This window comes from Engraulis encrasicolus, chromosome 1 (genome assembly GCF_034702125.1).
Source record: "Engraulis encrasicolus isolate BLACKSEA-1 chromosome 1, IST_EnEncr_1.0, whole genome shotgun sequence".
NCBI classification, from domain to species: Eukaryota; Metazoa; Chordata; class Actinopteri; order Clupeiformes; family Engraulidae; genus Engraulis; species Engraulis encrasicolus.
In genome coordinates this window covers 30,329,402-30,343,124 of record NC_085857.1, presented here as the reverse complement: position 1 = coordinate 30,343,124, position 13,723 = coordinate 30,329,402, and the positions used below count along the sequence as shown (strand labels likewise).

Genomic DNA, 13,723 nt, shown 5'->3' with positions numbered 1-13,723 from the left:
TCCGCAGGGGGTCCGGTCTTTTTTCACTCTAATCAGCTGCTGTGATAGACAACACCTGTTGTCCTGGCTACCTAGCTGTTGCCTAGCGGTGTTCCACAACGGCACTGTTTTGTTTTGCGCAGCAACAATCTTAACATTAAATAGGCCTAAAGAAATGTCCCCGCCATGTGTGAATCATTTAAGTATATCCATATAATAAGCGGGTTAACTTTCGGCGAGTCGGTCGCTTTGTGGAATAGCAGCACTTCAGAGAGAACAAGACCCCTCCGCTCCGCGTCGGGGTCTAAAGATTCTCTCTGTCGTGCTGCTATTCCACAGTAGCGACCTTCTCGCCGAACGTTAACCCTTACATAACATTCTGAGTTTTGGTGCTGTTGTAGTGTTCTCTCTCATATATCCTCGATTACTTTATGCAAGTGACAAATTAAGGTCCAGACAATTTGTGTGTGTGTACCACTACTGGTGTGACAGTTGGGTGCCCCTATGGAGGACAGATTTGGTCTGGGGTTGCCTAATGGAGAGATGGAAAGCGATGAAGTGAATCCAGTTCAAGCAGGAATCTAGTTGAAGGTCGAGGTGTTTCTGGATCTTTCCGGCTCCGGCCACATGGAAGGCCCAGAAAACTAAGGGTGGCCTCAATGCATGATTTTAAAAAAAGACATAGATGAAAAAAGACAGACAGGGGACCTATGATAGATGAGAAAGAAAAAAACAAGACTTGGCCTGGACTATAAGTGGATTAAGGAGTTGAAAGTGGAGAAAAAGGTTGAGAGGTTTTACAGATTCCGTCATAATCTGTACCGAATGGAAGAATGGTAAGGGGAGGCATTGTAAAATGTTAAGTCGTGAGGCATTGTAAAATGTTGTGTCTATTATATTTTTTGTACACGGATAGGATAGGATGAGCCTTTATTTTCTCTTCTAGAGAGAACTTTGTTTTGAGAGTCTGATTAAATCAACTTTATATATTTGAATGGCAGAGTCTTTTCTCTTCTCGAGAACCCCTGTGTAGTCTTTCCTCAGATGTATTAGGTTTACATGGTGCAATATGGTTTTCATTTGATCATGGGTAGTGAGGTGACGTTTGATTTTATCTATTCTGTAGGTTGTTGAGTGGCAGTGTCTTTTGTGCTTTCTTGACACCCTCTACCGTCTTTCCAGACACTGATAACTTTTACATGGTGGATATTATACATATTTTTTCTGTACAATAAGCCTACAATATGTTTTCTATCTTGCTTTTCTTTGTTATCTTTTATCCTTCTGTATTTCATTAGCAACACGTAACATACACTTTCGAATGGAGAAGTAAATGTCAATACATTATCAAACGTTTCTTTGCACCCATAAACAAAATAATGTATAGGAATCATGAAAAACATCAGATCATAGAACTCCTGCATATGAGTTCTTAGAGTATCTTTCTGTGATGTTTCTCAGTTCTTTTTAGTACACCTTTTCATCTCATCACTTAAAAGTGGAACAGTTGCAAATCTAATATTTTCAGCATACTGTTTGTAGCCTCTCACTGCAGATGGGCCGTTCAACTGGCCTGTTCACTCTTTGCTGAAATCTCTCAATTAAATCATAACAACATCGTTATGACAATACAGAGAGTCTTAAGTAACCACATCTCCATGAGTTGTATAAAGTAGAAGTAAAAGTACAAACCCCAACTCCGATGAAGTTGGGACGTTTGGTAAACAGTGAATAAAATCAAAATGCTATCATTTTCAAAACATTCAATCTATTCATTAGATGGAGAATAGTGAAAAGACAACATATTAAGTGTTAAAACCGAGAAAAAATATTGTTTTGGGGGACATATGTACTCATTTCTAATTTGATAAATCCAACACGTCTCAAAAGAGTTGGGACGGGGATCAGTGAAATTTAGTAAACATCCAAATAAGATAAAACAACAAAGAAGAACATTTCAAAATGAATTGTACTAACGGACAATATAGGGGTCCAGGTATAAGATCATCACAGAGAGGCTGAGTCACTCAGAATTAAAGATGCAAAGGGAATAATTACCATAGTTATTACATACATTTTTGAATTCCCTTTGATTTACCACGATTGAGTGTATATAAGACATATTTTTGTTAATAAAATCATTGTATAGGTTCATGACATCATGAAATATATATTGGCTGTAGTCTCACTCTAATTCCTGGAGTGCTAGAGCTATTGAAAATTGACCATATTAAGAATGCTTAATGCGTGCAAATGATACAGGGGTGTAACATTCTCCTAAGCACCTAAGCTCGCTTGAAATAGACCCAGAAGACATGGGAAACAGTCCTTTGCTTACAGAAGTCAGCAGAAGTTGTAGAAGTCCATTCTTTTTGACAATAATAGAGCATGGCACATCCTGTGCTACAGTGAAAATGGACCATCCAACTTGTGTTAGTGCTAGCTTCAAAAGTCAGCCTCCATGATGGCATGCGGGTGCAGTAGTGCATTGGTTAAGATGTTCTCACTCATCTGTAGAGTTAAATACAGTGCTGAATGGTATAAATGGGTTTTAAACAGCATGAAAAGCCACTCATGCATTATATTTTGAAGGGAGATCCTCGATTACTGCCACATAGTAAGGTCAAATTGCATTCTCTACTATGTTTTAACAGTTTGGCTCCATCATAAGGACCAGTAGGTGATAAAATGGTGGGTTTTTGGTCAAGACCTGTCACACTGTAAGCACTACAGAAAGGAAAACATTGCAAAACATGACAAGCAATACACCCACCATTTAAGCTGGTGAAATCATGTCCAAGATAGGAATTAACACTGTTTTTTATATAAAATCATCTCATCGGTTAATGTATTTAACTGTTAAATGTTGTCTTTTGTTTTGTTTTTAGTCTTCCTCGACATTTGCTGCCATTTATTGTCCCCGTCCCAACTCTTTTGAGACGTGTTGGATTTATCAAATTAGAAATGTGTACATATGTCCCCCAAAACAATATTTTTTCTCGGTTTTAACACTTAATATGTTGTCTTTTCACTATTCTCCATCTAATGAATAGATTGAATGTTTTGAAAATGATAGCATTTTGATTTTATTCATTGTTTACCAAACGTCCCAACTTCATCGGAGTTGGGGTTTGTACTTTGACAGATGTAATTACAACACGTGTGGTATGATATTACATGGTTTCAACTTTGTAACACCAAACTACAAATGTTCGAATTAGCCTACATTTGTCAGAGTACTTTGTCTTTGTCAGAGTACTATTTCTAGGCCTACTTTATACAACTCTGCATCTCCATAGCTATCCATACTGTGTCCAATTTTCCCCCGCTTTTGTATGTTCTGTCCTCTCCCATCTCATTTGTCTGTATGCCCATCTCTTTCTTTGTTCATCTGTTGCTGTTCTTGGTCTTGACCTTGGCCGAGGCGTGGTTGTTGCTTCCCCCGTGTTAAACAAAGCGGTATGGAGGATATGGGGTCGATATGTCCAGCCAACCTAATGAGTGTGAAGGAGAGACAACAAAACAACTATAGGCTATAGGAAGATACATCTGGAGTCGATTTACGGTGTGCTCGTTTGAGTGGGAAATGGGAGTGTTGTGTGCAGGTTGTGTGTATTGGGGGTATCGGGATTGGAGTCGTGTGTGTGTGTGTGTGTGTGTGTGTGTGTGTGTGTGTGTGTGTGTGTGTGTGTGTGTGTGTGTGTGTGTGTGTGTGTGTGTGTGTGTGTGTGTGTGTGTGTGTGTGTGCGTGTGTGTGTGTGCAACCGTGCATGCATGTGTGTGTGTGTGTGTGTGTGTGCGTGTGTGTGTATGTGTGTGTGTGCATGCATGCGTGTGTATGTGTGTGTGTATGTGTGCATGCATGCATGGGTACATGTGTGTATACGTGCGTGCGTGCAGGTGAACGGATGTGCGAGCGTTTTACAGATAAATTTGATCCTGACCATAGTTGTTTTTTCTTGTCTGTTGCAGGTGATTCTGATCCTGACCAAGCTGTATGATTTCCATCTGGGGAGTGTGACTGAGAGCACCTTGTGGAGGTGAGAGGAACATAGATATGGATCTTTCGCTTTCTTTTTTCTGTCATTTTCTGTCTCACTCTCATAATGTCTCACCCCTATCCTCCTAGTCTAGTGGAAGTGTGTGTGTGTGTGTGTGTGTGTGTGTGTGTGTGTGTGTGTGTGTGTGTGTGTGTGTGTGTGTGTGTGTGTGTGTGTGTGTGTGTGTGTGTGTGTGTGTGTGTGCGACTGTGCGACTGTGCGACTGTGCGTGCGTGCGTGCGTCAGAGCGTGCATGCATGTGTGTGTGTCTGTGTGCGTGTGTGAGTGTGTGCGTGTGCGCATGCGTGCATGTTTGTGTGTGTGTGTGTGTGTGTGTGTGTGTGTGTGTGTGTGTGTGTGTGTGTGTGTGTGTGTGTGTGTGTGTGTGTGTGTCAGCATTGTAGTTCAGAATAAAAAATCAGAATAAATGTGTGTGTGTGGGGTGGAGGGGTAGAGAGAGAGAGACAGAGACAGAGACAGAGACAGAGACAGAGACAGAGACAGAGACAGAGAGAGAGAGAGCTGGCAGACAAAGAGAGAAAGGGACAAACATACAAACACATCCAACCTCGCAACACACTCTGACCTGATATACAGTACTATTCTACATTAGACATCTAGGTAACGCTTTACTTTACGGTACAGTATTTACTGTGTACTTTCTGCGTAACAACAGGGTAGATAACAGACAGAAGTTACAAGATAGCTAACGGGTAAAAAGGGGGTAATTACAAAGTAAATAGAATGTAATACACAATTGTTACCCAATTAATTGTATTTACTTTGTAATTACCCCCTTTTTACCCATTAGATACCATGTAACTTCTAGAAAGTACACAGTAATTACATATGGTAACTGTACCGTAAAGTAAAGCGTTACCGACATCGGTTCTCTTCTCAAGCATAATGCAACACTACACACTTGGAACACACAACACGCTCCAAATGATTGCATGCGAGGCAGCTGTGTGAGCAGAGTGCATGCCCCTTTGACCTCCAAAATATATGTATGGCATTCCATGTGATGACGCATGCACTAGGAGCTTGCGGACTGTAAGCACACCAGGGCTTGACACTGGCACCAGCCAACCGACCAAATGCTGGTAAAACTTGGCTGTGGCGAGTAATAATTTCAGTGTCTCTAGCCGATTTGGCTGGCAGCTTATTCCTTGGTATGACATACGCATCATAGCCTATATTCTATTGTTTGCCCCTTGTGTATCAACTGTTTGTATTGAATTCAAGAAAAAGCTCCGTAACTCCATTTCTATTTGCTTGATATACTTCCATGTAGAAAGCTATACTCTAATCTTGCTTTAGCACCTCATTTTCTGAGGTAAGACGTACACCATCATGATAAAGAAAAAAAAAAACAATACAAAATCTGTGGCTAGTGGAATACCTGAATGGCTAGTGACTTGGGAAAACCACTAGCCAGAGTGGCCAATGGGTGAAAGAGTTAATGTCAAGCCCTGAAGCACACCCTATAGCCGAGCCAAAACATCAGCTAGCCATGTCATCCATTAGGCAAGACAGATAGATGTGAAAACAGTCAAGGTATCAACTATATTTGCCTAGTGAAGAAAAGTATTTATTTTGTTATGGTTGACATACAGTTCAAAGATCCTTGCACAGCTTAGGTGCTGGTAAACGCTGAAGTCTTCAATACTTCAAAAGAAAAAAAGTGAAGTGAAAGTGAAAGTGAAAGTGAAAAAAAGTGAAAGCCCATTGGGAAACTCCAACTCCCATTGTCATTGTGACACAGCACTCCACAGCACACAAGTGAACACTGCACACTGCACACAACGAAATTGCATTTATGCCTCACCCGTGCAAGGGGGCAGCCCTCAGTGGCGCCCCATGGGGAGCAGTGTGGTGGCACGGTACCATGCTCAGGGTACCTCAGTCATGGAGGAGGATGGGGGAGAGCACTGGTTGATTACTCCCCCCACCAACCTGGCGGGTCGGGAGTCGAACCGCCAACCTCTGGGATGCAAGTCTGACGCCGTAACCGCTCACCCATGACTGACCGCATTGAGCGAACCTAATGACGCACAGAGGTGAACCGCGTTGTTTGCTCTGAATAAACAAGCAAAAAGTCAAATAAGTGTGCGATAAACTTCTTTATGATGGGTCACTTGGATAGTATACACAAGAGAGACTCTGCATTTGCATTGCATACACACACTTGCATGCAGGCATGTAATAAAAACACACACAGAAACACAAACAAACTGATTTCAAACAAATCACTTGTATTGTTAATGTATTGTTATTATACTGTTACTTTTTACTGTTATTATTTATATTATTGTAATGTCTACATTCTATATTTATCTTATCTCTGTTTACATGTTCAATGTTAAATGTTCAATATTCAATGTTCAATATTCAATGTTCAATGATAAATGTTGAGTGTAAATGTTAACACATTCAATAGCAGCCGTTTTTTTGGAATTTTAGCTGTAGACTCCCAGCCAATTTCATCATTTTTTGTCATTTTTTGAACAGCCACCACATATTTTGTCTTCAACCCACAGACACATGTCAGGGCTTGTCCAAAAACTCAGCTGTCTGTATATTTTATGGTTTGTTTCTAGCTTATTCCATTCCGAAGTTATTCCACTTTAAGCGAGCACTGGTTTAGGTAGAAATAGCGTTTTTCACCATTCAAACTGAGATAAAGCCTTTTTTTTGTCACTGGTGCGCTCTTTGACTCTCCAAGTTTAAATTGCGTGTCTAAATGCATTTTCACGCCCGAAGAACAACTCCAGTAGCTTCCAAGTAAACTATTTCGATGCAAAAATCACCTGGTCAGGCTATTGTTCAGAGCCACATCATCTGAAATGCTAGCTAGCTAATGTCACTTGACTGGCAGTTTTCGTTCTGTAGATAAAAGTGTACGTGCCAAAGTACTCATCCAAAATTAGGTTACTTCCTGCTGTGTTGCATGCTGTTTTTCATTACAACCTTCCATTTTACACCTATCTTGATGACAGCAAAACACTCCTTATCCTTCCATCATATGTTTAGGAACAGGCTAGCTAGCAGGCACTGACAGGACATGTTTTGATGCTCTAGGACAGTGGTTCCCAAACTATGGTACGCTATGGGGTACGCACCGTCATGAAAAAAACGGTCCCAGCACATTTCTATGCATAAAGTTATAGGGAAGAAAAAATAAATAAAATAAAATAAAAGTGAATGTAGGAAACGTAATACAACAGACAAACAGCCTGTGCTTTAGAACTACTACGCAACCACACCAAGGTTACAGGTGAGGATTCTGAAAACAGTTGCTAAGTAACACAAAACTTTAGGCTGTTTAGGCACGTTACTGTGTGATGGCAATGAAACGTCCCTGCTAAAAAAAAAAAAAAGGAAGAAGAAATAACACAACATGGACAAATGGCTGAAAAGATTGAGTACCCCCTCCGCAGACACCACCGGCTCCTAGTTCAAATACAGAGGATGTCGGAGACTTGTCTCTCGTGGACCGTGAGAGTGCTGCTTGCCAATCTAGCATGGCTAGTGCCGCTGACCATGACGGTGATGATGAGGTCCCTTCCACGAGTGATGAGCATGTGGATGTAGCAATGCCGACAACGGTAAAAAGACGAAAATATGATGACAAATACATTGAGCTGGGGTTCACTTGTACTGGTACTGGCTCATCTATTCAGCCACAGTGCGTTGTATGTGCAAAGGTGTTATCGCACAACTCAATGAAACCATCACTCTTGTGCAGCTCCTTGTATACGTCCGTTATATCCATGAAGGCTCAGTGAATGAGGATGTGCTGTTCTGCAAACCACTCGAACAAGAACAACAGGGAAAGACATTTTCCACATGCTGGACACGTTTGTGACATCGAATGGACTTCTTTGGACAAAATGTGTGGGCATCTGTACCAATGGCGCAAGGGCCATGACAGGGAGGCACAGTGGTGTGGTCACACATGTCCAAGCGGTTGCACCCGATGCCACTTGGGTGCACTGCAGCATCCACAGGGAGCCTTTGGCTGCCAAGGGCATGCCTACAGAATTAAAGAATGTGTTGGACACAACTGTGAAAATTGTGAACTTCGTTAAAGCGAGGCCTCTGAACAACCAGATTTACGGCACACTGCAACGAAATGGGCAGCGACACACATCTCTTCTACTGCACACGGAGGTGCGCTGGCTATCAAGAGGGAAAGTGTTGACACGCCTCTTTGAATTAAAAGATGAACTGAGAGTTTTTTGTTGATCAGACCTTTCACCTATCTGACAGATTGCACGATGAAGAGTTTCTTTCACGCTTAGCTTGTCTCTGTGACATTTTTTCTTGTTTGAATGAACTTAATCTCGGGTTGCAGGGGCTCTCCGCAAACATTTACAATGTGCGATAAAAAATCGAGGCAATGATTCAGAAGGTGAATCTGTGGATTGAGTGAGTGGGGAAGAACTAGGTAGCTGTCTTTCCTTTGTTGCACGCGGATGGAGATGAAATGCTCCAAGGTGTATGCGGTGTCAAAAAGTTTGGGAAGCACTGCTCTAGGAAGTAAATGGAGACGTGATGAGACGTGATCAAGAAGTGGTTTGATTCGCTATAATAAAACTCAAATACTGTGTGTAATAAAATGCACAGATGATGAAATATCCAGATCCTGACTTTGTAGGAGTTTTGACTTCGTAGGTGTTTTCATGATCTAGGTCAGTTCTGCTCATCACATTATTACGAAAATCACACAGAATGTGCATTAGAATGTGTAGATTCAGAATCCAATAAAAAAACGTGAAAACGTAATTTTACGGTTTGGGAGCCAACGCACGGGAGGCAAAAACTTATTTTTACATGACTTGTGAATGTGTTAAATGTTAAATGTTCATTTGTACTGTATTTATTATTGACCACTATTGTACCAGTCCATCACTGTGACCTGTCCTGTCTTGCGTTTTTCTTGCGTCTGTAAAATGTCAGTTTTGTATATGTCTTGTCCTGGCATGGTATAGAGAGAAAACGTAATTTCATTTTTCCTTGTATGTCTTGTGCATATGAAGAAAGTGACAATAAAAGCTGACTTGACTTGACTATGATGTACTGTATGGACAAAGGAACATTGTTGCCTAGACTGACTTGAAGAAACATTTATGCACAATCACATAGGCCTACGTGTCCTATATGTCACACAAGAACACACACACACACACACACAGGTTTAGCCTCAAACATTTTCTGTTTCGTACGAGATACCGTAAGATTCCTGCCAATGCGTAATATGTCACACAAGAACACACACACGTGCGCGCACACGCACGCACACACACACACACACACACACACACACATACACACACACACACAAAGTAAACAAAAATTAAAGACAATTTAAATTAAGATCATGCTCTCTTAATGCAGTAAACCTGAGGGGAAGACTTTTGTTTAATCATTTGCTCCTTTTTCCGTTGTTCTGGGTTTTCTGGTCTGTCGTTTTTCTCTGTTTATTTTTTGTGCTTTCAGTGCGGTCCAAATGGCTTGCAAGATGCTGACGTTTGTGGTTAAAGGTCAGAGGAAATAGAGATAATGAGACAGACAGAGAGAGAGAGAGAGAGAGAGAGAGAGAGAGAGAGAGAGAGAGAGAGAGAGAGAGAGAGAGAGAGAGAGAGAGAGAGAGAGAGAGAGAGAGAGAATGAAGGAAGGAATGGAAAGGAAGGAGGGAGAGGCAGACAGAGAGGGATGGAGAGACGAGAGACAGCAGAGATGGGATTCAGAAGAGATGGGCAGCCGAAAGAAAGAAAGAAAGAAAGAAAGAAAGAAAGAGAACGGCAGAGTGAGAGTGATATTTTGCCTCTTTCTGTCTGTCTGTCTCAGAAGGCCAGTATGATTGCCTGTCTGCATAAGAGTGTCTGGTTGTCAGAAGGGCCTCATCATCTGTTTTCAGTTTCAAACAGAAGGCTGACCTTAAACCAGACAAACCGATCTGTGTGATCAGGCTGCTCATCCACTCACACTGCCCGTCTGCTCGCTTCACAGATGGGGAATATTCAAAGAGCCATTGACTAGAGATGGCTAGAGCATGAGGCTGTGATTGTGGTGCTGCTGATTGTGTGATGGTTTTGTTTTGTTGTTTATAATCAAACTCAAGGAGAGTCTCATCATCATTGTCTGAGCCTTTCACCAGCTTGGTTACCCTTTTCTGTCTGCATTTGTCTGTCTGTCTGTCTGTCTGTCTGTCGGCCTGCTTGTCTGTCTGTCTGCCTGTCTGTCTGTCTGTCTGTCTGGCTGTGTCTCTGTCTCTCTGTCTCTCTGTCTCTTTGACTCTCTCTCTCTCTCTCTCTCTCTGACACACACACACATACACACACTGCGCAATGCACGCACGCACATGCACGCACGTATGTGCACACACACACGCACGTATGTGCACACACACACGCACGTACGGGCACACACACACACACGCACATACACACACACACACACACACACACACACACACACACACACACACACACACACACACACACACATACACACACACACACACACACACACACACACACACACACACTTTTCCAGTCAGTATTTCAGTCTTTCTTTATCTTTTTATTCTTTCTCTTTGACATTGACATTGTGTTTTTTCTTGCTCTAAGCCTTGGGGTCTTATCAGGATTGGTGACTCCAGTTCTGTGCCTGTGTCAATTTCTGTGTGTGTGTGTGTGTGTGTGTGTGTGTGTGTGTGTGTGTGTGTGTGTGTGTGTGTGTGTGTGTGTGTGTGTGTGTGTGTGTGTGTGTGTGTGTGTGTGTGTGTGTGTGTGTGTGTGTGTGTGTGTGTGTGTGTGTGTGTGTTTGTGTATGGGAAATGGAGATTAATGTATTCATTATTGACAAAAGTGACACCTCTCCGTGGCCTACACAAAAACATGAAATCCTATGAGGCTAATCCCATATAATTCTGAGGGGCTTTGATACTTCATACCTTCTGAATCACACTCTGTGGAGGAGGACAGGCCATGTGAATGCAGTGACATGTGACTTGAATCTGGTGGCTTTGTGAGCCTTACCGCTTGCCGTAGGCATAATAGAACAGACAAGTGATTCACATGAGGGGTGAAGTGGTGAAATAAGAGCTGGATAAATCATGTTTTTTTCAAGGTTACACCTACAGGGTCTTAGAAGGATAATATAAAACGAAAATATAGATATAATTTGCATTTTGCATTTAACTATATCATGACGTCAATACGCTTCATGAATATATGAACTCTTAAGTTGATGTTTCTCTTTTTGTTTCTATTGCCCCTCCACTACTACAATCAGAATAATTCAATTAAATTAATTTAATTAGAATTAATTAATCTTTGCTACAAGTACAGAGTGGGTGGATTCCAATATGAATGCTTCCCTCCTCCCTTGCTCACTTGCCTCCTCGTGGCCTCGTGATGACGTCACAGAGAACAGCATTGTAATTTCAATGTCTCACAAAAGCTCAATTCTAATGTCATTTTCTAATTTGCAAACGGGATGGTGACTGAAGAATAGTCCCCACAAAATTGTTGTGGCTAGGCTTACAGTGGGGACACTTCATTGTTTTTTCCACGATGTGTGTGTGCGTGTGTGTGTGTGTGTGTGTGTGTGTGTGTGTGTGTGTGTGTGTGTGTGTGTGTGTGTGTGTGTGTGTGTGTGAAAGATGCATGAGCTTATTGGTGTGCATATTTTCACAGTTGTGTGCACCTGTGGTACAAACATTACCATATCAAGCATATCTGCTGAAACAATCTGACTTGAATGTGTTTGTGTCTGCTAATGCCTTAGTGAGCTTGTGTGTGTGTGTGTGTGTGTGTGTGTGTGTGTGTGTGTGTGTGTGTGTGTGTGTGTGTGTGTGTGTGTGTGTGTGTGTGTGTGTGTGTGTGTGTGTGTGTGTGTGTGCGTGTGTGTGCCTGCGTTTGTCTGTGTGTGCGGGCGCGTGCGTGCGTGTGTGCATGCGTGTGTGTCTTCTATTCTTACTCTGCTAGATAAGCTATTTGTTGATGGCAAGGCAGATTATTAAAAAGGTACATACAATATCTGCTACCTGGGGTTGGGTATGTGGCAAGTCATCTGCCTCTCTCTCTCTCTCTCTCTCTCTCTCTCTCTCTCTCTCTCTCTCTCTCTCTCTCTCTCTCTCTCTCTCTCTCTCTCTCTCTCTCTCTCTCTCTCTCTCTCTCTCTCTCTCTCATTTCACGATCATGTATCCCTATGTCTTTGGCTTTTCTTCAGTCTTTTCTATTTCACTGTTTCCATCTCTATGTTTATGTACGTCTCTCTCTCTCTCTCTCTCTCTCTCTCTCTCTCTCTCTCTCTCTCTCTCTCTCTCTCTCTCTCTCTACATCTCTCTCTCTCTCTCTCTCTCTCTCTCTCTCTCTCTTTCAATGAGGATGCAGCTCCAGTAATCACAGAACTTTCAAATCACTCCCTTGAGTGAGGATTCCCCTCGTCTGATCGATGATTTTCAAAATTGTACAAGATGAGCAGGAACAGAAACAATGCCTTTCTGTACCCTCTTGTTACATCAAGAGTAAGCTTCTTACCTCAAACTATTTGCAAATGACATAACCATAAATATTCTGCCTTCCGTTTCATCACATCATTTTGTTTTTTTTCAATGACATTGTTATAAGATGCAACACAAAATGTCCTCCCGCCTTGCCCAGAGTTGAAAATTCGGGGTTAGTTTTCACCCGCAAACTCATTTCCTATCGACATTGTCATAAATGTACCCAGCAGTCGATCCAGGCTTACGAATATGGAATCATCTTTTCTCTCTGTCTTACTGCCTCATTCTGCTGACTGTGCCAAACGCCCTCCTTCCCACTTTTCCTTGACCTCGGTCAGGGAAGAAGCCACACACACACACACACACACACACACACACACACACACACACACACACACACACACACACACACACACACACACACACACACACACACACACACACACACACACACACACTAGCCCTGGTGAGTGAAGAGACCATAATGCATAGCATTAGCATTGAATGAAAGAGGCATCGTTGCCATTACTTGCCTACCAGCTGTCATTTCCCCAGTATCGTTCCACTTGCTCCGCTACGGTCAACTGCTCTGGTTACACTACTCTGGTTGAACTACCCTGGCCTGGATACTTCTCAGTTTTTATTCTCAGATATTTTTTACGAGCTTTTTTGCCTTTATTTCATGAAGGACAGTGAAGAGCGACAGGAAGTGAATGTGGAGAGAGAGACGGGATAGGGATAGCAAACTAGGCCTACTCTGGCCTGCATACTGCTCAGTTTTTCTTCTCACCCACATAGCCTTGTAAAAAATCCCTGTATAACCCAGCAAGATCCCCGCATAACCCTGCGTGATCCCTGTATAAACCTGTGTGATACTTTGTGTGGTTAGAGGGGTGAATGGGTTGCGTGATGTGTTGCTTTTTGGAATCCCATTTTGGTTATTGTGGGTGTTTGTTTACCCTCCTCTCTCTCTCTCTCTCTCTCTCTGTGTAGTGTGTGTGTGTAGTGTGTGTGTGTGTGTGTGTGTGTGTGTGTGTGTGTGTGTGTGTGTGTGTCTGTGTCTGTGTGTGTGTCTGTGTGTGTGTGTGTGTGTGTGTGTGTGTGTGTGTGTGTGTGTGTGTGTGTGTGTATGTGTGCGTGTGCGTGTGTGTGTATGCCTTTTGAAAATTCACTGAGCACAGTTTTA

The 13,723-nt window shown here is 42.3% G+C and overlaps 1 protein-coding gene across 1 annotated transcript in view; it reads left to right on the top strand.

Annotated features, from left to right (window-relative positions):
* Positions 1–13,723, top strand: part of LOC134456950 (VPS10 domain-containing receptor SorCS3-like) — a 243,702-nt gene that overhangs the window by 87,761 nt on the left and 142,218 nt on the right. Inside the window, exon 2 of the mRNA XM_063208628.1 lies at positions 3,952–4,019. Within this exon, the coding sequence (XP_063064698.1) occupies positions 3,952–4,019 (68 nt within the window). The remainder of the gene's footprint in view (positions 1–3,951; positions 4,020–13,723) is intronic.